The 23,973-nt window shown below is 42.9% G+C and overlaps 1 protein-coding gene across 6 annotated transcripts in view; it reads right to left on the bottom strand.

Annotated features, from left to right (window-relative positions):
* The window catches only part of MAP4K3 (mitogen-activated protein kinase kinase kinase kinase 3), a 399,677-nt gene that overhangs the window by 217,930 nt on the left and 157,774 nt on the right, over positions 1–23,973 (bottom strand). For all 6 annotated transcript variants that reach the window (XM_073557519.1, XM_073557520.1, XM_073557521.1 and 3 more), the window contains exon 3: positions 360–450. In XM_073557519.1, coding sequence (XP_073413620.1) covers positions 360–450 — 91 coding nt within the window. The remainder of the gene's footprint in view (positions 1–359; positions 451–23,973) is intronic.

Here is a 23,973-nt window from a genome sequence, read left to right as displayed (position 1 = left end):
AGTATATTTATCTTATCCTCTTTCAAAGTCTACCCAGATGAGACCCTATTGCGCTCTTTTGTCCTATAGTTTATATTTACATCAGTGGAATTGGGGTCTCTGACCCTACATTATGCTGCTCTCACACTAGGTGGCAAAAATTTAGTGACAGCTTCCCTTCAAGAACACAAAAGCACGAACAACCAAGCTTGGCTAATACATACAGTATATAATCACATATTAAAAGTGACTTGGCCCTTCCTCTACGAGGAGCAGCCAATATATTTCTAGCTATGAACAATTTAAGGAAACTATAAACGAAATATCAAAATCTATGTTTTTCGGTTACTTTTCAAGAACAAATTTATCAAACACTCCACCTCAGATAGCTGCCAAAGTAAGCCACGATGTTCGTATGTTTACAGTCCTTCATCATTATGATCTCCTGCTGCACCACCGCAAAGTCTTCTCCTGTAAAGGATAAAACAAAAATATATAGATAAATAACAAATGCATATAAAAGTAAGAAATAAAAATTAGGCTATGTACACATTAGGGCAATGCTCTATGTTGAGCTCTGCAACCTAGGGCTTTCGTCTTTTTACCAGTAAACAGTATACAGATGTGCGCAATTCATCACAAGGGGGCATGATGAAGGAACATGCTGGAGTGAGATGCCCATGATCTATTAAGAGCCACGTGCCTCTAGATGGATTATTTCAGGGATCTCATAGGCAAATTGCCTCGTCAGAGAGGAAGAAGACTGGAACTCTATAGCGCCACCTGTTGGAAGCGGCAATCCTAAAAGTCATTATCGACCCTTTAACAGGTTTTGCAACATGACTTGGGATAAAAGCCAAATCAGATTCTCAATTTGCAGACACTGTGTTTCAGGGTATTGCCCCTCATCAGTGCAAAGTAACTGACCTGGCTGGGTGAGAGGCTCTGGACTGAGGTCTAAGAAGTTACGTTTCTACTTGTTGAGAGTGGCATCGTGCCCCTGGCATGGCAATGTAAGAAGGCGTATTCGCCGTGCAATGCTCCGCTGGGAAAGTAAATATACATACAGCCTCTACATAGGAGAAGAGGACTAAACCTCTAGGAATCTCATGCACTCACTTCTTTTTATTTTCCTGACTGAATTGAAAAACTGCTGTTTGAAGAAAAAAAAAACTCCATCATGTCAATTCTATCATCGTTTTTTCACCTATAGCAAGCCACGAGTAAATGAAAAAAAAAACAAAACAGCAAAACCTGTTGCCATCAGTTTTTGCTGCATTTTTAGTGAAAAAAAACACGTACAGCAGGATGTGAAACGGATTTTCGCACGTTTAAATCAAAATGTCTTGGTGCCTCACCTGAGTATGGATGTTAGTATTAGTACAGTTTAAATTAGGGTATGTCCACACGATCAGTAATTGGCAGCGCTTTGGACGCAGCACATGTTCGCTGCATCCAAAGCGCTGCCGGCTATTGAACACAGGTGAATCTGCGTGTGTTCATTGAACCGTGCGGAATCACTGCGTCCAATACATTGGATGCGGTGAAATTTAAATTGTGAAGACTCGCGTCTCCGCAAGCTAAATACACATGCTGAGGTCTGGAAAGATGCGCCACATGTCTGTCTCCGCATGGAAGCCGCAGGCGTCAGTGCACGCATAGTGGGCATGGGATTTCATGAAATCAAAATCCACTATGCTGCAACATCCCTTAGTGATGTGTATAAAACTAAACATTGACTGACCAATGTGTGAAATTGAACAATGCCTGAACAATTCAAAAATTGTGGAAAAGTAAACAGTGCCAGACCTACAAAAATGCACGGTCAATGTCTTAAGTAAACTATGCCCAACCAATTCAACTCCCACTGTTTTTAAATTCACAATTGTGCATTGTTTCAAGGAATCATATAAACTTCAGATTGCCCTTTTTTTTTTTCAAAAAGGCTTTATGCTTTCACATCCATCTAGCATTGGTGACCTAACACCTTGCCTTGTTCATGCTTGCATGCTGGAAGCAAAGCTGACCTTAGAAATCTTGAAAAAAAAACAGCAAAAACACAGCAAGAAAAGCAGCAAAAAGGCCAGCAAAACCAGCTTTTTCTGCAGCTTTTTATTGCCAATAGATCAGGTTTTGGCTGCAGAAAAAATCAGCGTGTGAACATAGCCTATGGGGCATCAGAACCAGGCAACACAGGCTTTTTTGGTAAAAGAGACTTCCAGCTCACGCATAGAGCATAGACTGAGCCGGCTAATCACAATAGCGGCACAATAGTGGTGACGTCACTGAGAAGGAGTAAAACAATGCTGGACACTGGAGAAAGCAGGTGAGTATATTAATATACCCATACTATATTACATGCATATAAAATGGGAGTACTTCTTTAAGTATTCAAAAAAATTTCTAGAATCAAAGATATGGCAAACGATGCACACACGGCAAGCTGCCTGCGGCACAATGACTACAGTCATTGGGTTTTGGTATGGCTCACTTCAAGGAGTCAGACTTATTCCTGAAAAGAGCACCAGCATATGTTAAAGAATATGTTCACCTCCTCTCGACTCCTGCTCAGAAACGGCTTCAGAGCTCTTCTCAGTATGGAACTGACAAGCACATGCTTTTATTTTCCCATATTGTCAAAACACATTGTGCACGTTTGATGGGAGGGCATGCTTCGCGTGTCTGGTGCGCCCCGGACTTTGTAGTCTAGAATTGCATACGTCTGTAAGAGGTATGGTGCGTCCGTCTGAGATGCTACATCGCACAAATTACATGAGAATGGTTACAAATGTCAACCTCATTTTTTCCAGGCTGTTCTGATTTAGGACCTGTTCATTTCTTTTTTACACGCCAGAGGAGCTTCCAGCTAACACTACAAACCTCAGCCATTTGGTGCGTTTCCTTGGCTGAGCACCGAAAGGGAAGTAAGAGCTCCTAAGCAAAATCAAATACGCTCTGAATTTCCCCTCAAAATGTTTTTGATTCCCAAATGTTTGGCATTTGATTCAGAATAATACAACAAATGGCTTCCTCCAACACCTGTCTTTGGGTCTTTCGAGACAGTCCCTGATAGAACTAAGGACTTCGATCGGCCTTACGTGGAGATCATTGACTTCAATGATGTGCGTCGCCCCCCGCTGAGGCTAATCACAGACGTCAGGCCCAGAAGATATGAAGACCGGCAATGATGCACAAAGGAGCTGCCATAGTGCAAAGACAAATAACGTTTTTACTTTTTTAACCCTTCCATTTTCTTTTGCTATGCTTAGGTGTCTGGAGAGACCTCGGAGCTAATAACCGTCCTTTATCGGCACTTTAGATTCGGAAATATTTTATTCAGACTGAATGGAATCTGCCACCTTACAAAGCAAATCTGCCAAAAACGAATTACGCAAGATTCGCTCATCTCTACTACTCAGCTGATAAGTCGGTTTGTGAATAAATGGTGCCAAGCCAGAATCTAACCTAAACGTGAGCAGACCCCTGTAAGCCACCGGCCACAGGCCCAGGTGTACGCATAAATTGGGAACTTTCCCCAACAGTGTGCTGGGGGAATATTAGTGTTTTGTCCAGTAGAAGGACCCAGGATTTAGCGACGAAGCGACAGCGAAACGCGTGTTGGAGTGGTGTGTGAGGGGAACGGTGGTGCGCCTGTTTCAGGGTTTGTACCTTATCGGTAGTGATGGGGGATGTATGAGGTATGTAATGCTTAATTATTTACTCTTTTTACGGCTTTTCCGCCCTTGACCCATTCGGTTAAGCCCTGATAACTCTCTTAACATACATACACATAGAGGTAATAGTCATTCAGTACAATGTATTTTTATAAATGCAAATATAGATTGTAATTCTGACACTACTTGCCTGAAAAAAAATTAACAAGCCCATGAGGTCACGGAGCAGATTGATCTTGCAAATGATCTTACTTGTATGCATCTGGCCACTGCGAGCCCTGTGTGTCCTGACATTAACTGCTGATTCCAGAGACATGTGTGCGCAGCAAATCCGCACAACTCCCTCTGGGCCCGAGGACATCTACTCCTGTAAAATGCCACTCACATCCCGGCATGCAACACAGGAACAGAAATGACGAGAGCATAGAAAAGCCGTGCAGGAGCAGAGTGCTACATGGCATCTACAATTGTTTGAATAGACGATGAGTCAAACAAGCTCGTATATCCCTTGTAATATTGTATATTCTCTTCTCTTTTATACCTTTTTTCCTCCCATATAATCAAAGAACTACAATTTACTCATTTCTAAAGTGTACAACTGGTGTATAACCAGGACCAACAGCGTGCAGCAGTGTCACACCAAGGGTGCGGTGGAGGGCAGGTAATGATCAACCAGACCTGAGCACTAGGAGAGACAAGCGGCCTACACCTGGTGTGGTGTGCGGCCAGACAAAGCAGTCACCAGTTCTCAGCCAGAATATGGAATGCTCTTCCTCTTCACACACCAAACTCATGAGGTACAGCTGCAATTTGGATTTTTTTTCTTTTTAGAGGTTTCCAAAAGTGAAATGATAAAAATTGCAGCTTAAAAATGGGGGTTACCAGTTTCTTTTCCACTAATTATTACAGTCCCATGTTCATTTTCGCTGCAGTCATAATGCGGTGGAAATTACGTCGCAAAATCAGAAGCAGAAATTAGGGTATTGGCTACTAAAGATATATTACAATGGCTGCTGCTGGTGGAGCAGATGACCAGACCTGGCCATCAGTCTCCACCATTAGAAAAGAACTTTTCTCAAGTGAGGTTCTTTTCTATTGGATGAGGCAGCCAAAAAACATTAAAGGGACCAAAAGCCCTATCAATCAGCTGCTCCTAGCTCCAGCGGTGGCCAGAGGAAAACAGCTCCGGAGTAGTAAAACACAGGTCCGTTAACTGTTTAGTGGTCATTGCTGGAGAACCCAGTAATGGTCACTAGACACTTGAAGGAGTTGTAATCGTTTACATGCAGCCGTCATCGGAGCCAAGAACAGCTCATAAGTGCAGGTTTCACCAGGGCGATGGAATCGGTAAACCAAACCACCAACTCCTCAATTTCCCTGACTCCGACTCCCCAGCCCTGCCTCACTACTGAGCATGTGCATAAAGTGCAGCACAGATTCATCTCAACTACGACTCCACAGCACTGGTCACTACTGAGCATGTACAAAAAGTACAGCACAGATTCATCTCATCTACGACCCCACAGCACTGGTCATTGCTGAGCATATAAATAAAGTGCAGCACAGATTCATCTCAGCTACGACCCCACAGCACTGGTCACTACTGAGCATGTACATAAAGTGCAGCACAGATTAGTTTTCTAATCTTGAGAAGTTTAACCCTGTCACCTCCTCTCCTCAATGGAGGAATATGATCAATTATTCTAAATGATAGATCTTTTTCCGTATATAAATGCATTGTATATGCTGTAGTTGTTCTGTGTGTCCTAATTTATGTGGACTTTTATAATTTATGTGGATTATTTTCAAGCAGTACTATACAGCATTGTATATGCTGTATAGCAGGGTTCCCCAACTCCAGTCCTCAAGGCCCACCAACAGATCATGTTTTCAGGATTTCCTTTGTATTGCACAGGTGAAGCAATTATCACCTGAGCAATACTAAGGAAATCCTGAAAACATGATCTGTTGGTGGGCCTTGAGGACTGGAGTTGGGGAACCCTGCTGTATAGTACTGCTTGAAAATAATCCTATCCTGTGTGATACTGACTGCTGAGCCGTGTATCTAATCCTATCCTGTGTGATACTGACTGCTGAGCCATGTATCTAATCCTATCCTGTGTGATACTGGGCTCTCCCTGCAGTCTGTGTCAGAGGGTGGTCTGTGTTGGCACGGTAATAAATTGTGTTATTTCCAGCTTTACAGAAGGACGATAACACCATAGAAATGATAAGAATAATAGGCAAAATTGTTTGGTGAATTGGAATGCGCGGGGTTAAAATTTTGCCTCACAACATAGCCTATGATGCTCTCGGGGTCCAGACGTGTGACTGTGCAAAATTTTGTGGCTGTAGCTGCGACGGTGCAGATGCCAATCCTGGACATACACACATGCATACACACACACATTGAGCTTTATATATTCGATTTTAGGAGTCAGTCCATTTTATACAGACGCCGCCAATATGGACACCGACTCCACAGACCTGGTTCTTAGTCCAGTACCGCCACCAATCTTATATAGTTAAACAATAGTGATGGATGAGTAGCATCAGTGCTCGGGTCTCCCCGAGCGAGCATGCCCTGGTGATCGAGTATTTTGGCATTCTCGGAGATTTAGATTTCGTCATCTCAGCTGCATGATTTGCGACTTGTAGACGGGCTGAACACATGTGGGAATTCCCTAACAAACAGGCATTCACACATGTACTCAAGCTGTGTAGCAGCCGCAAATCATGTAGCTGAGGCAAGAAAAACTAAATCTCTGAGCACGCCAAAATACTCGGAGATCACCCCGGTCCCGGGGAGACCCAAGCAACAAGTATACTCGCTCATCACTATTAAACAACCCTTTAGGGAAAATCTGTTCTTCACATTAATACATATAACAACTGACGAAAAGCAGTGAAAAAATTCTAATATCGCATGGTAAAGTGCAGAATAGGTTTTATTGAAAGGTGAAAAAAGCAGAACATGGCTAAAAAGTGACATTGGCAGGAAAAGAGAGGCCGGGTGACAATGGCTGCTCCAAATCAATAATCATGGAAATACATCAACATTGTGAAGTGCCTCAATATCTAGACATAGGTAGTGTTTGCCCATGGGCGTAACCATGGGTACGGCTGTGGTCCCATTTGCTGCTCCTTCACTGTGTAAGTGTTCTCCTGATTACTATCTGTACGCTTTTGCCTGTTATTAATTTATTTAGGGACTTTTCCATGTAACTTTTCCATGTAACTGCTTTTCGTCAGTTGTTACATTTAATATGCAGTGTGTTCTGCACTGTCCATTCATGTGCTGGAATCTTGGTTGTAATTACCAACACATCTAGATCATTATGATTTTGATAATCCACTCCAGCACATTTTGCTGTCTTTCGCTTTTACATTAATACATATGTATCAATATACTAATACTGATAAAAATGCAATGTAAGTACATTATTTAAAATTGTCCAAGTCTAGTTTATAATGCCATTTTAGGGTGCACAAATGTAGTATGCCCCTAAAATAGTACCATTATAAACTGCTGCTCGGACAGGTTATTTTTAAAAATATTGTACCTTCATTGCATTTTATTACATTTTTTGTCCAAAAAAGTCAATTTTAGCACTTTGATTTTTTTTTTTCTTTACCTTTCTTGCTATACTGGTTACACATTTTTTTTTTAATAGATTGGACTTTAATTGGCAAGGTGATTGTGTCCTATGATGCCAAGAATGTGTCACAGGAGTACCAACAAGGCAGCGACATTTTACTAAATCTTCACTCGAATATGGAATGGAGTGAAGACTTCACATCTGTCAGTCACCTGATAGAAAGGAAGTCATCACATCAAGACGGGTAGGGATGGCCAAGGCAGGGTGAGTGGTTTACGTTCCTGTTTTTTTATTTGATTAGATTCCCCACTTTATAGAAGAATTAGTAAAATCCAAGAAAACAAAATTAATCAGTAAGGCGTAAAACATCATACATACTTGACACAGTGAATTCAAAGTGACACCATCAACTAGAGTGGACCAGGAACATTTCAATATAGAGAGCAAAAGGGGCAAAAAGAAGACACAACCTGTCAGTATCTCAAAGCATCATCTGGCTGAGATTTATTATCCGTTATCGGTAAGTGTCTTTGGCCAGGTTAATACTGTTTAGCCATCTCTTTCATAAAAGTGACATCTTAGTGCTGTTCTCTAGGGAAACCCTGACTAAGCAGGGAAACACAGAGCTATTAGGTATACAAACTGCACACCTAAATCTAGTCTTATATTTGATTAGTTTGCGGAACACAATTTTCATAGAATGAAATATTATATAGACCAGGAGTAGGCAATTAATTTTCCTGAGGGGCCACATGAAAAATCGTGACTGTTGTGCAGGGCTGAACCAGTAGGCTAAAATTAATTCTACTTAATACAAATATTAATTATAATTATTTTATATTAATATTCCTTGTATTACTTAATATTCATCAAAATTAAGCATGATGACATCCTCCTATACACAGAATGAGCCCCCCATATCTTTCCCATATACAGCATGAGCCAGACATAACCTCTCCATGTTCAGCATGAGTCCACTTCATAGCCTCCTCATGTCCAGCACAGCATGAGCCCCCCTAGCCTCCCCATGTCTCGCAGGAGACTCCCATATCCTCCCCACGTCCAACATGAGTCCTATAGGATTCCCATGTCCAGCATAAGACCCCACAACATCCACATGTACCGCTTGAGCCCCCCATAGCCTCCCCATGTCCAACAGGGGAGCACCCATAGCCTTCCCATGTCCAGCATGAGCCCCCCACAGCCTCCCCATATTCAGCATGAGCCCCCACAGCCTTCCCAAGTCCAGTAAAAGCCCCCACAGCCTCCCCATTTCCAGAAGCCCCCCACAGCTTCCCCATGTCCAGCACGAGCCCCACATAGCTTCCCGATGTCCAACATGAGCCACCGCCCATAGACTTCCCATGTCCATCATGAGCCCCTGATAGCCTCCCCATGTCCAGCAGGAGCCCCTTGTATCCTCCCCATGTCTAGCATGAGACCCAATAGCCTTCCCATGTCCAGCATGAGCCCCTCACAGCCTCCCTATGTCCAGCATGAGCCCCCCAGAGCCTCCCCATGTCCATCACGAACCCCCATAGCCTTCCCATGCCCAGCAGGAGACCTCCATATCCTACCCATGTCTAGCATGAGACCCCCATAGATTTCCCATGTCCAGCATGAGCCCCCATGGCATCCCCATGTCTCGCATGAGCCCCCTATAGTCTCCCCATGTCCCACATGAGCCCCTCATAGCCTTCCCATGTTCATCATGAGTCCCCCATAGCTTCCTCCATGTCCAGCAGAAGCGCCCATCGCCTCCCCAATGTCCAGTAGGAGCCCCCCATAGCCTCCCCATGTCCAGCAGGAGAACCCCATAACCTCTCCATGTCCAGCAGGAGCCACCCATAGCCACCCCATGTCCAGCCAAACATCCCATACACCACATGCTCTCATCGCTCCCGTTCCCCCAGCGCTCTGATCCTATCTCCGATGCACAGTGCACAGCTGACACGATGAAATAACGTCAGGGCCTCTTTCATACTTCAGTTTTTTGCATCAGTTCAAATCCGCCAAAAAGTCAGACAAGCGGATCCGTTCTCAACTGATGAAAATGAGGAAATTTAAAGGAAACGCTGGTTGAGAGAGAGAGCGAGAGAGAGAGAGAGAGAGAATATTTTTTGTCCGGCACGCAGAAAGAATTTCGGGTTAAATGAGTGTCTGGAGGATCCGCCAGAGAAAAAAACGTTACAAGCTCCGTTTAGAAATCTTTGAGGATGCTGACGGACAGCAACTTTTGGCGGATCCTCAAAAAAAACGGATGCGACGGACAGCAATCCGTCACAATCCGCCATTAATGCAAGTCAATGGGGAAAAAAACGGATCCTCAAAAAAAAATTGAGGATCCGTTTTTTTTCAAAACCTGGCGGATTGTGACTGATTGTAAAAAACTGAAGTGTGAAAGAGGCCTTAAGCTGTTTTGCGTGCTGATTGGTGGAAGGAGCCGGCGGTCCCTCTTCCACCAAATCATTCACCGCGGATACAGACAGTTGTGACAGCGGGCGGGGGAGGGCACAGTGAGGCCTGTGGGCCACTGTTTTCTGCCCCTCGGCTGTCTTGCTCCACAGACCGAACTGGAACAGCAAGACGGACGGATGACGCCAGCTGGTCGCATTTTGCCCAGGTCTGATGTAGACCCATAACTAACTCAAGTAGTAAGGAAATGTAAAAGCTAATATTTGTTACAGTACAGTTTTACGTTTCAAAGCAAAACTTACATTGTAAATTGTGTTTTCTCAAAGGTGTGTGTCAATTTGTTTTTCAATAATTTTTTTTTCCAGGCATAGAACTAATAAGAGTTATAAAAGAAAAAAAAACAAAAAACCTGCTTTTGAGAGCTGCTCCCTTTACAGTGTCCAGCTCATTGGCTTCATTTAGAGAAGTTTAGCAGAAGATACAATGGAGTAATTTTACATGGTACAGCAGCTTGCTGATTTATGTCATCTTTTTTCTCCAAACCATGAAAAATCCATTCCTGCTCCACTATTATTTTGCTTCCACTGCCAAATATATTCTACATGCAAATAGGAATTATTCCTGGGAGTTCAGAGAGACTTCATTCACTCTCTCTTTGATAATGTCTTTCTTTAGATCAGTTTATCATAATTCCAGTCCTCAAAGAGACGAATAAGTATTCCCATCTCTTCATAGGAGCTTTTCAAAACATCTTCCTATCTTACCATGCGTATATCTGTCAAATGTTATTTTAATTTACATTTTAGCTTAATTAAACTTGTGAAAACCACGAGACATCTGTGCCAAATCCAAGAAAATGCTTTGATTCTCTAGTTTATCCTAAAATCCACAATACATTTTTCTACAATGTTTCCTGCCACGGTGCTTCATCAGTGACACTGGCATTCAATTTATGTATTAGAAAAAAAGGCATGAAAAGAATAGCAGTAAAGATGGGAAGAGAAGAAAGGAAGGGCAAAGTAAGGCTGGGGTCAGACAAGTGTAAGAAAAGTCATCTGATTTTCATCCAGAAAACTCGGACAATTTCATCCGTATTGTAATCCTTGTGGCATCCATGGGTCCATTTTTTACATCCATGGAACAGTCATCTTTATACATCAACACTTTAGAATGTAGATGATCAAATACGGTTTCCTAGATTAATGGCAAAGTATCAGTAAAAATCAGATGCAATGTTCCATACGGGATGCCGTTCTTTTTGTGCACCCATAGACTCTAATGGACAAGTCTCATCCTAGAATCGGTAGAGAATAGTGCATGCTGGGACTGATTTCACATGGACCGAGTCACTTACTGACAGCTGAGCAGCCCGATTGATTTACATATTTTATGCATTATAAGACGCACTGTTTTTCCCCCAAAAAAATGTTTCGGGGGGGGGGGGGGATGGGGGTGTGTCTTATAATGCATATATACCTTACTGGTACCATTGCTACAGGCAGAGATGAGGGGGTGCCCGGCAGTGCTGCCCGGTGTTCCCGGCGCTGCTGCCTGGGGGCTCTGCCGACGTTTTTTGAAAGGTCAGAGCCCCCCGCAGTTCCGTGGTTTCCTGTGCAGTGGACTCCGGGAAAATGGTCGCCGGGGGCGGCGTATGTGCAGATGGAGATCTCGGCATCAAGACCTCGGGAGATGAGACTTCAGCAACACCCCAAGCAACAGCGGCGGGCACAAGCGCCGAGGACACCCGCAGCAGCGCACTGCACATCGGACACCCCCCTCATCCCAGCCTGTGGCCTGCAGCATCACCTCACTCCTGCCTCATCCAGCAGCGACCCTGGGACCCCAGCCCACAGCAGCCACCACCCCCAGTAACAATAAGACGCATGGATTATAAGCACCACCATTTTATTGAAAAAAAAATTTTTTCCTATTTTTCTCCTCAAAATTTGGGGTGCGTCTTATAATCCGGAGCGTCTTATAATCCAAATTGGTCAGCATGCGTTATGATTTTTACTTGGACAGAACATGTCCGCATTACACAATTGTCTGAACAAGTCCTAAGGTTGAGGAAGCGGATTGATAGGAGAGAAAGGGCAGTGTGAAATTAAGGAGCTGATAAAAATGACAAAAAATGATTTAAAAGGAGAATTGAATGGAGAAAAGTGGACAGGCAAATAAAACTAAAACAGGCATAATACATCATCCACCTGCATTCAGTTGGGTCCTCAATAGTAAGGGTCCCGTTTCACTTAGCGATGCACCAGCAATCCCGACAACGATACAGCCTGGTAGGGATCGCTGGTGCATCGCTAAATGATCGCTAGTAAGCTGCCATAACAGGCAGATCTCTTCAGCGACGAAGCAACGATCCAGCGATGAAAGACAGAGATGCGCGCTGGCCAGCGGGACGCCGATGACGAAAAAATGGCCCAGGACATTCATGCATGATCAGCGATATCCAGCAGGGGGGCCAGTCGCTGCGGCGTGTCACATGTAGCGAGATCGCAGGCGATCGCATTAGGCCTCTTTCACACTTCCGTTTTTTCTTGTCAGTTAAAATCCGCCAAAATGGTGGAAAGCGGATCCGTTTGTAACTGATGCAAATGGATGCCACCGGACCTTTTTTTGACGGATCCGTTGAATGCAGAATTTTAAAGGAACCGCATGGAGGAGAGAGAGAATTTTTTTTTCCACCGCCAGAAAGGATTTCAGGGTTAAATTTCCAGCTGACTTCCTTTCTCCGGGCATGCGCACTGTAAAATGCGGATCCTACAGCCAAAAAAACGTTGCAGAGTCCGTCCAGGCATGCCGGCGGACGCAAACATTTTGGCGGATCCGCAAAAAAACGGATCCAACGGATGGCCATCTGTCAAGATCCGCCGGTAATGCAACTCAATGGGGAAAAAAACGGATCCGCCAAAAAAAATGTTGGATCCGTTTTTTTCAAAAACTGGCGGATTTTGACTGATGGTCAAAAACGGAAGTGTGAAAGAGGCCTTAGCGATCTCGCTATGTGAGACGGGGCCTTTAGCCTGAAGCCTGGCAGGAGAATCATGATCTATTTTTATGATTATTAGTGTCAATAGCAACTCGATATATGGAACTTTGGACAATCAGATATTTTGTTACTTAAAATGACACAATGTATGCACTGGCACTGTACACTGTAGCACTGCTTTAATTCATACGGAAATAAAGCTTAAAGGAGCGGTCCGTAGATAAATGTTCTTTTACTCCTAAATCTCTATTTAATTTCATAATCTCAAATATCATTTAAATTCCCTATCCTTCCCTTCACTACTCTATCTAACTGCTCTTATTATGTGCAATGACAGTGCGCTCTGTTGCTGGCTAGTCATTCTGATCAGAGCTGGAAAGAGAGAGCATTGTCACTGTGCACCGAGAAAAGCAGTGCACAGTGAGGAGGCATGCGTGGTAGAGCAGGGGACTAGCCCAACCCCTGAAACAGGGGTCCATGGTGACACTGTTTTAGGAAGGGGGCAGATGCCTGCCTCCTAATGACAATTCATTTGAGCATTCCAGCATGCACTGGGATTCCCAAACGACGCGTCATCAAAGAGGAAGTAGTAGGAATAAAAATAAAGCAGTTAAGACTAGGAAATGATAGGACACTTTTAGGTAAAGTATATTACACAAAATATTAGATTGTGACATTGGATATTTAGGAGAAAAATAACATTTAGTTTCGGACCACACTAAGTGCTCTGGGAGTGTAAAAATATCTTGACAATTCCCCACCCAGCACCACCTTCCACTGACTGACATCTGACAGGCTTGGGAAGATGGGACTGAACAGGGAATAGAGCGACGAAGCAGAAGCGTGGGAAGTGCTTTGACACTCCCGATGCACTTAAGCCTCATTTGATTGTGAATTAAAACAGTGATTATTTTTTCAGTCAGGGAGCAACAGATTGAAAACAAAGCCATCCACACCTGTACTGATGTAGAGAGCAACATGACCATAATAACAGTCTGGGTGGTGGTGGGGGGAAAAGTTGGACCATTCAGACAGATTAGTTTTTAGGTTATTTTGCTCTAAGCTGGTTATGTCTGATTATGTTTGTTTTTTTTTATAGAGCGCTTTCAATTAGTTTATCTAAACTTAAAAATTTGCTACGATACAAGCAGCAAAATATTAATGAACAGAAGCGCAGCGGGGATCTAGCGATAATCTGTGCCACAAGCAGCTCAGGCTAGCATCAGCCCCCTGCCAGGAGGCTACATTGCCACCAGCTCCTTTCATTATTGTACATCTCCCTGTTACTAGGAGCACTGATCTGAGATAAATGAACCAGGTGCAGAGAATGGCACAAAGAAAACCATTCCAGGAGATGCAGCCAGCCTCAATACCTTACATGGCTTCACATTCATTTTACAGCACCCTCTCCCAAATACAACTTTGTGACTAATTCAAGGTTTTCATTCAATTACCTGTTCTAAAATATTGGAAGCCTGTAATAAACAAGTGCAAAATAAAAACAACCGTCTCCCCTGTATTCTGGGCGTCATACCAGCCTCATGACAAGCTGAGGATGAGAATTGGAAGTGTATCTAGAAGCTACTAAAAGAATGAGACGTTGCCATGAGAACACCAATGTGGTTGATAAGGCACATTAAATAGTAATACAGAGCTAATAGAAGGATAGGCCTTCTTTGTCTCAGGAGGAATGCTGCAAGACACTGAATGCACAAAGCTTACCGAGTGCCTGCCACCAATCCAGAACTGCCCTTTTTATGTAAAGGGACTCTTCGGGACAATTTTTTTTTTTTACTATGGGCCTAAGAACTAACAGGCAGGTAGCTGCTAACTATCTGCTTGTTTGCCCGGCGCCGATCTCTGCCTGCACAGACCACCCCAGCCAGTGATTCAGTGGCTTCCGCTGATGTCAGGTCAACAGGGCAGTGTCTTCTCTTCCACTTTGCTCTGTTGATGAGGTGTGACTGCAGTCATTCTGATTGACAGCTGGCTCAAAGATGCCTAACTATGGCAAGAAAACTGTCAATCAGCATAACATCAGCAGTCGCACACAACCGACATCAGGGCTATGGAGTCGGTAAGACAATCATCAGACTCCTCAATTTCCCCGACTTCACTGTGCTGCCTCACTACTGAGCATGTCCATGAAGTGCAGCACAGATTCATCTCAGCTATGACCCCACAGCACTGGTCACTACTGAGCATGTACATAACATAGTAACATAGTTTTGAAGGCTGAAGGACGACCTTATGTCCATCTAGTTCAGCCTATTTTTAGTGCAGCTGTTCTGCATTGTTGATCCTGGGGAAGGCAAAAAAACCCACAGAGTAGATGCCAATTTTCTCCATAGGGAAAACAAATTCCTTCCCCTAAGCTGGGTCAACCATCTACCTATAATATTCTGTTATTCGTAACCTTCCATACTGTTACTCACAAGAAAAGCATCCATTCCTTTCTTAAATTCATTCAGTGAGTTGGCCATCACCACTTCCTCAGGAAGAGAATTCCAGAGCCTCACTGCTCCTATCGTGAAGAACCCTCTTCTATGCTGGTGCAGAAATTGTCTTTCCTCCAAACGAAGAGAATGCCCCCTTGTTCTTGTCACAGTCCTTGGTACAAACAGTTCATTGGAGAGATCTCTGTATTGCCCTCTGATATACTTGTACATATATATTAAGTCTCCCCTAAGTCTTCTCTTTTCTAGAGTAAATAGACCTAAGTTTGATAACCTTTCTGGGTATTGTAGTGAACCAACTCCATTTATCATTTTAGTAGCCGGCCTTTGAACCCTTTCAAGTTCAGTAATGTCTTTCTTGAGCACCGGCGTCCAAAATTGCACACAATACTCCAAGTGTGGTCTGACGAGTGATTTGTACAGAGGGAGAATTATGTTTTCATCTCGTGTCCACAGACCTCTTCTAATGCATCCCATGACCCTATTTGCTTTGGTGGCAGCTGCCTGACACTGGGCACTCCAATTTAGCTTCTTATTAACTAAGATGCCTAAGTCTTTTTCCATGTTTGATTTCCCCAGCAGTTTCCCATTTAGTAAGTAATTGTAGCATCTGTTTCTCCTTCCCATGTGCATAACCTTACACTTATCTGTGTTAAACCTCATTTGCCATTTTTCACCCCAATTCTCCAATTTACTCAAATCTGTCTGTAGTTGCAAACTGTCCTCCTTTGTGTTAACTACCTTACATAGTTTTGTATCATCTGCAAATACTGATATTTTACTGTGTAAGCCATCCACAAGATCATTAATATATTATATAGTAGGGGGCTCAATACAGAACCGTGTGGTACCCCACTAGTAACCCTGGCCCAATCTGAGTATGCCCCATTAATAACCACTCTTTGTTTTCTATCACTAAGCCAGCTACTTACCCATCTACACACATTTTCCCCTAGCCCAAGCTTTCTCATCTTACTTACCAATCTTTTATGTGGGACAGTGTCATATGCTTTAGAGAAGTTGAGATAAATGACATCCAATGATTCTCCTTGGTCCATTTGAGAGCTTACATCCTCATAGAAGCTGATCAGGTTAGTTTGACTGGAGCGATCCTTCATAAATCCATGTTGATATGGAGTTAAACATTTATTAACATTGAGATATTCCATAATGGTATCCCTTAGAAACCCTTCAAAAATTTTACCCACAACAGATGTTAAGCTTACCGGCCTATAATTTCCAGGTTCCCGTTTACACCCCTTTTTGAATATTGGCACCACATTTGCTTGCCGCCAATCAAAAGGAACAGACCCTGTTTCTATAGAGTCTTTAAATATAAGGAATAGAGGCCTGTCTATCACATTACTTTACTCCCTTAATACCCGAGGGTGAATGCCATCAGGGCCTGGTGATTTGTCAATTTTAATCTTACTAAGGCGGTTCTGCACTTCTTTCTGGGTTAGGCAGGTAATACTTAATGGGGAGTTTACATTATCACTCTGCATTTCCCCTGGCAAATCCTTTTCCTGTGTGAACACTGTTGAGAAAAAAGTATTTAAAACATTTGCTTTTCCCACATCGCTCTCTATGATTTCACCCTCATTGTTCTTTAAAGGGCCGACACCATCAACTTTAATCTTTTTACTGTTTATATAATTAAAGAATAGTTTGGGGTTGATTTACTTTCCTTAGCAATGAGTCTCTCAGTTTCCACTTTTGCTAAATGTCTTTGTTTTTTTACACATTTTATTTTTTTCTCTATAACTTTTTAATGCTTCTTCATTGCCTTCTTGTTTTAGCTTCCTAAATGCCTTGTTCATGTTATTTATTCACCTTTTTACATAATTATTTAGCCACATTGGTGTTCTCCTGTTCCTAGCCCTTTTATTTCTGTAAGGTATGGCTAGCTCGCAGTGGGTGTGTAAAACTGATTTAAGTATTTCCCATTTATTTTCTGTGCTCCTATTTTTGAGGGCATTGTCCCAATCAATACGGCGAAGGTCCTCTCTAAGCTGATAAAACTTTGCTTTCCTGAAATTCAGCGTTTTCGTAACCCCCCTTCCAGGGCACCTTACTGAAGGACAAGTGGAATTGTATTATATTACATAAAGTGCAGCACAGATTCATCTCATCTACGACCCCACAGCACTGGTCACTACTGAGCATGTGCATAAAGTGCAACACAGATTCATCTCATCTACGACCCCACAGCACTGGTCACTACTGAGCATGTACATAAAGTGCAGCACAGATTCATCTCAGCTACGACCCCACAGCACTGGTCACTACTGATCATGTGCATAAAGTGCAGCACAGATTCATCTCATCTACGACCCCACAGCACTGGTCACTACTGAGCATGTACATAAAGTGCAGCACAGATTCATCTCAGCTACGACCCCACAGCACTGGTCACTACTGAGCATGTACATAAAGTGCAGCACAGATTCATCTCAACTACGACTCCACAGCACTGGTCACTACTGAGCATGTGCATAAAGTGCAGCACAGATTCATCTTCACTACGACTCCCCAGCACTGGTCACTACTGAGCATGTACATAAAGTGCAGCGCAGATTCATCTAAACTAAAAGCTGATATCCTTAGATCAGGAACAGAACAGACACATAACTTTCCCAAATCCTGAAAAAATTTACAGCACATCCTGCATTGTACTATTGTAGCCAATTTATTATATATTGAAAGCGCGAAACGGCCGTTGTCAGCTGTTTTTCCTCTCCTGATATCACTCCCCCGGCCGACATTTACCGCATGTGCCAATAAATCAAGCAATATTTCCACCAGCTCATGGAGTGCGGTCTCTCTTTCCTCTTGGATATATTCAGCATTGTGGATCTCCAGACCAGCACCCGAAGCTGCCAGCATTAAGTGCTCCGGATACCGCACACCACCAGAAGTTTTATGGTAACAGCGGTGCCGTCCGCGTTTTTTTTTTCTTCTTTTTTTCTCATGTCGAACCATTTCATACCTACTCAAACTCCTCCAAAATGGGCACCGACTCCACGACTCATACTACACAGCTTTGATCAACAGAACAGCTCAGAAGCGAAACAGCTGGTTTGTTGATGTCAGTGACCGCTCTGTTTCGGCGTCAGCACCATAGTAAAAGAAGGAAGAAAAAAAAAGTTTTGGATAAACCATGTATAATAGAGTGGGGATTATTTTATAAATGTAAAAGGTATAGTCAAAGATGCGAGCGAAATCCACAGCCCCTCTCAAAGTGAGCGCATGAGATCTCGCTCTTTGAACTAACACAGCACTGCCATATTGTTTACTAAGGGGTTCCTAAATGGTAACATCATTAAGAGTGGTTACTCATCAGTAACCGCTTAGTAAATGATATGGCAGCGCTGAGTTAGTTCAATGTGCTGGATTATATGCTTTCACCACGAGAGGGGATGTGAAGGATAGTTCAGACCTGACTTTTGCTAGAAAGTCAAGCCCTTTTGGAATTCTTCTGAGCATTTTTAACAATAACCTTGTGTTTAGAGAAATCACCAGTCTAGGGCTGCCCACTCTTATTAACCCCATAGCGACAGAGCCAGTTTGCAGCTTAGTGACCGGGCCAATTTTTACAATTCTGACCACTGTCCCTTTATGAGGTTATAACTTTGGAACGCTTTAATGGATCCCGCTGATTCTGAGACTGTTTTTTCGTGACATATTGTACTTCATGTTAGTGGTAAAATTTCTTCGATAAGTCTTGTGTTTATTTATGGAAAAAACCGAAATATGGCGAAAATTTTGAAAATTTCGCAATTTTAAAACTTTAAATTTTTATGCCCTTAAATCAGAGAGATGTGTCACACAAATTTCTTAATAAATAACATTTCCCACATGTCTACTTTACATCACCACAATTTTGGAAGCAAAATTTTTTTTTGTTAGGAAGTTATAAGGGTTACCAGCGATTTCTCATTTTTACAACAAAATTTACAAAACCATTTTTTTTAGGGACCACATCATATTTAAAGTCATTTTGAGGGGTGTACATGACAGAAAATACCCAAAAGTGGCACCATTCTAAAAACTAGACCCCTCAAGGTGCTCAAAACCACATTCAAGAAGTTTATTAACCCTTTTTTAAAGCACACGGCAGAGCTCGCAAGGGATGGAGCGCCGTTTGACTTTTTCAACGCAGAATTGGCTGGAATTGAGATCGGATGCCATGTTGCGTTCGGAGAGCCCTTAATGTGCCTAAACAGTGGAAACCTCCAACAAGTGACCCCATTTTGGAAACTAGACCCATTAAGGAACTTATCTAGATGTGTGGTGAGCACTTTGAACCTTCAAGTGCTTCACAGAAGTTTATAACGTAGAGCCGTGACAATAAGAAATCCATTTTTTTTTCCCACAAAAATGATCTTTTCGCCCCCAAATTTTTATTTTTACAAGGGTAACAGGAGAAATCATACCCCCACAGTTATTGTGCGATTTGTCCTGAGTACGCTGATACCCCTTATGTGGGGGGGAACCACTGTTTGGGCGCATGGGAGAGCTTGGAAGGAAGGAGTGCCATTTTGGAATGCAGACTTTGATGGAATGGTCTGTGGGCATCACGTTGCGTTTGCAAAGCCCCTGATGGGCCTAAAAAGTGGAAACCTCCAACAAGTGACCCCATTTTGGAAACTAGACCCATTAAGGAACTTATCTAGATGTGTGGTGAGAACTTTGAACCCCCAAGTACTTCACAGAAGTTTATAAACGCAGAGCCGTGAAAATAAAAAGTCTTTTTTATTTCCACAAAATTGATTTTTTAGACCAAATTTATAGACCCCCAAAGTTGGTAAATAGTGGAAACCCCTCAATTCTTGCTCCAACCCTAACCCCAACACACCCCAACCCTAATCCCTAATCCTAATTCTAACCCTAATCCTAGTTCGCCCTAAACCTAATTGTAACCCTAGCCCTAACCCTAACCCTAGCCCAAACCTAACCCTAGCCAACCCTAACCCTAATGGAAAACTGAAAAAAAAAAATATTTTCTTTATTTTGTTATGTTGGCCTAACTAAGGGGGTGATAAACGGGGGGATTATGTACTATTTTGTTTATTTTGATCACGATGATAGTTTATCATCGTGATCAAAATGAATGAATGGAATCTGCCAGCCGGAGCCTGCAGATTCCCGGCGGGCGCACTGCGCATGCGCCCGCCATTTTCTCCGGATCCAAGATGGCGGCGCCCACCGGAGGACGCCGGCAGGATGCGGGACCACCGGGAGGGGACCTTGGACCACGGAGAGGTATTGGGGGGGGGATCAGGGACCCTAGTTCTCTCTCCTCTGATGTGCGATCACATCAGGGGAAAGAGAAATTTAATGCACAATTGCGGCTTTTTTTTTGTGGTCGCCATTATAGGGTTAATAACGGCGATCGCAAAAGCGGGGTCGGTAAAAACCGACCGATTCATGTTCTCTGGGGTCTCGGCTACCCCCGGGAGCCGAGACCCCGGAGAAAATCCGACACTGGCGGCGCTATTCACTTTCTCAACAGCGGCGAATTAGCGGCGGTGAATTAGCAGCGCTGTGGTTTATGTACACTTAAATATCGCCGTTAAAAGGCGTATCGGCGGTCGCTAAGGGGTTAAAGAAGCCGGCCATAAACTATTTTTCCCCTAAATATATGTGTATATGCAGTGTTCTAACATACTCGCCTACTGTGGTCGTCTCCCGTGTCCAGAGCCGCTCTGCTCCTCTTCTCAGTGATGTCATCGCTCTTCAAACTCTGTGGGTCACACTGTGTTTTGCGTGACTCGTAAGTGGCTTTGACAAAGTAAGTCTATGGACTAAATAGACTTTCACTGAAAGGAGACTTCCGGTTCACGCACACAGCATATTGTAACCCAGAGGTTCAGAGTGATGACATCCCTGAGAAGAGGAGCAGAGCGGCTATGACATCACCGAGAAGAGGAGCAGAGCGGCTCTGGGCACTGCAGAAGACAGCGGTAGGTAAATATATTAACACACTGACAGTACACTGCATATACACAGATTTAGAGAACAAAAAAGTATTCTTGAGAATGCTTGTCATTTTGTGTGACTTTTTTTGTCATATAAATGAACAAAAGGAGTAACACTATTTCTGGCCATTTTGTGACTTGTATCCTGCAGGTTTCACAACTACACAGAGACAGCAGGAATAAGAACTCTTTGGCTCTATGTAGCACATGTTCAGAAACAGCAGCACGGAAGACACTACACAGCAGGAGTGTAGGTATGAATCAACCACTGGCATAGGACAGTAAAACTCTTATGAAAATCGGTGCATTGCACTCTGTGTCTCTTAACCTGCTCCCTTGGCAGAAAAAAACGCCGCATTCAAAACACCTGTTCTACTTTTTTTTGGTACGGATTACATGTGCTTGCCTTGGTCTACAGCACGTTTCATAACATTAGCTTTATTCACCAAAAATGCTTCAAAAACACCACGAAAAATGCATCGATTTTTGCATAGACTTTGTTGCGTTTTTTTGCATCGATTTTTCACTTTCTTATTACTTTCTATGGGTGAAAAAAAACGGCAAAACACAAAGAATTGACATGCTGCAGATTTCAAAAACTTTGCAGTGTGCAAATTGAATCAGGAAAAAAAAGTGTGTGCATATGAATTCTGAAATCTCATAGCGTTTGCTGGTTCTGTATAAAGCAGCTTGTAAATTGCAGGAAAAAAAACGCAGCATTAAAAAAAAAAAAAAACACTGCAAAAACGAGTAAACAAAGCTTCAGCATCTTTCAGCCAAGTGTATTATGAACACATTATGGATTCAAGTGCCAAGTGAAAGAACCTATAGTGACAGCATCAATCATTGGCCATTTGTCATTTAACCTCTAAAGAAGAATAACTAGCATTGTTATGTTCAAGACAGATATAAAAATGTTTAATAAAATTGTAAAATTAAGAAATGCAATGAAACGCCTTTAGCGCAAAAAAATCTGCTGCAAACAATTGAGTGTTGGCAGGAAAAACGCAGCAAAAAATACCTTTTTGATGCATTTTTCCCCATTGATTTGAATGAGTGAAAAACGCTTGAAGAATTGACATGCTGCAAAACAGAAAAAATAAATCACTTTGATGGTTTAAATTCCCCATTCCCTCAAGATGGCTCATGTGACCTCCGGCTCGTTACTTCCAGCTACAGTCCGATCAAAGCACAGAATAGAGATTTGCTGTCTGTGCTTCTAGCAGATCACAGCCTGTCAGTCAGCACAGCCCTGTGTGCAGGAGGCGGGGCTCAGCCAGCAGCTGTCAGAGCAGTGAGATCTGATTGGCAATGTAATATTGGGGTGTGGCCTATGAACAGGGAGTGACTGGGTGTGTGTACAGCGCAGACGCCAAACAGAAAAGTAAAATAATCAACTTGTGAGTTTGGTCAGAGGGGATGGTGGTGCTAAACTACATGATAGTAAATGAAGATATTATATGACTTACTGCTCTCCTACAGTGCCCTGAGCCTGTGGGGTATCAGTATTAGCAGCTATAACATTACTGACAATAGTACAGTCTCAAGTACATGCTAGGAGTGTTAGGATGGTGAAATAGCGTGGGCAGCTATTCATACATCTTAAGACTGCATAGGAGTCTCAGGGCGGTGCTTAGTAGTTAGAGTGGGTGGACACTTAGGGTATGTGTCCACGATCAGGAACTGGCAGCGCTTTAGACGCAGCGCATGTCCGCTGCATCCAAAGCGCTACCGGCTATTGAACACAGTTGAATCCGCATGTGTTCACCGATCTGTGCGGATTTACCGCGTCCAATACATTGTACGGGTGAGATTCAACTTGCGGAGATAAGAAAGATGAGCCGCATGTCCGTCTCTGCAGGTGAGCGTCGAGTGTCTCTGGACGCCCAGCGGGCATGGGATTTCTTGAAATCCCATCCACTATGCTGTAACATCTGGACGCTGCATACTTGCGCAAGTACGCAGCGTCCAACCAGCAGTGTTTACTGAACGTGTGCACCTACCCATAGGGTGAGAGTAAGTGAGTTAAGGGACAGAAACAAATCTATCAGAGAAGACAGAGAATGGAGTCTGGACATATAGGGGAGTTCAGAAAATAAACTACAGATCATGAAATGGCTGCAGGAGGAGAAAGGGGAACTAAAAAAATAAAATAAAAAGGTAACAAAGGCGGAATTGGAGATTCATTACCGGGAGATTAAGATAATTTTTTTTTATGCCTGGAAAACCCCTTTAAGAATTGTATGTTTTAAATGTTTCGCAACTGATGTTTATGATAATAATGAATGCTTTCTTGCTTAATTATCAGCATATGCAGGTTTAAAAACTTAACCATATAGGAAATCAGTTGTGTTATAAAACAGCTTTAACTAAATCATTCAACCACTGCATACCCTTGTTACATTCTTCTCTGCTTTAATTAACATATATTACACCCAAATGCTCCACTGACACATAGGTGCAGGCATAGCTTTAAGGGAAAGCCTTCATGCTTATGTAATTGTGCAGGTCCTGCAATGTTATCAATGGTAAGTAAAACTTCAAGCAGGGGTTAAAAAAAAAAACAGCGTAGAGCTTTTAAAATATTTCATAGCTGCTTCTTGAAGACAGCCTCTATACATGACTTATTTGCATTAGTCGGTGGTGTGGTGTCCACCAGGGCTGTGGAGTCGGAGCTCATTTTGGTGGAGTCGGAGTTCGAGTCGGTATAAAATGGACAGACTCAGACTCCTAAACTATATAATAAATTGGGTACAGTAATTCAATGCAGAATGTGATGAATATTTTTTCAAAGGAATTTGGGAAAGTTATGAAATGTCCTATAAATGGCTGTTCTATTTCTGATCTAAGGCTACATTCACACACAGCGTT

This window comes from Dendrobates tinctorius, unplaced genomic scaffold (assembly GCF_039654945.1).
Source record: "Dendrobates tinctorius isolate UK_male_01 unplaced genomic scaffold, ASM3965494v1 ptg000250l, whole genome shotgun sequence".
NCBI lineage: Eukaryota > Metazoa > Chordata > Amphibia > Anura > Dendrobatidae > Dendrobates > Dendrobates tinctorius.
The sequence above is the reverse complement of the archived record's forward strand: the minus strand, read 5'-3'. Positions and strand labels throughout refer to the sequence as shown.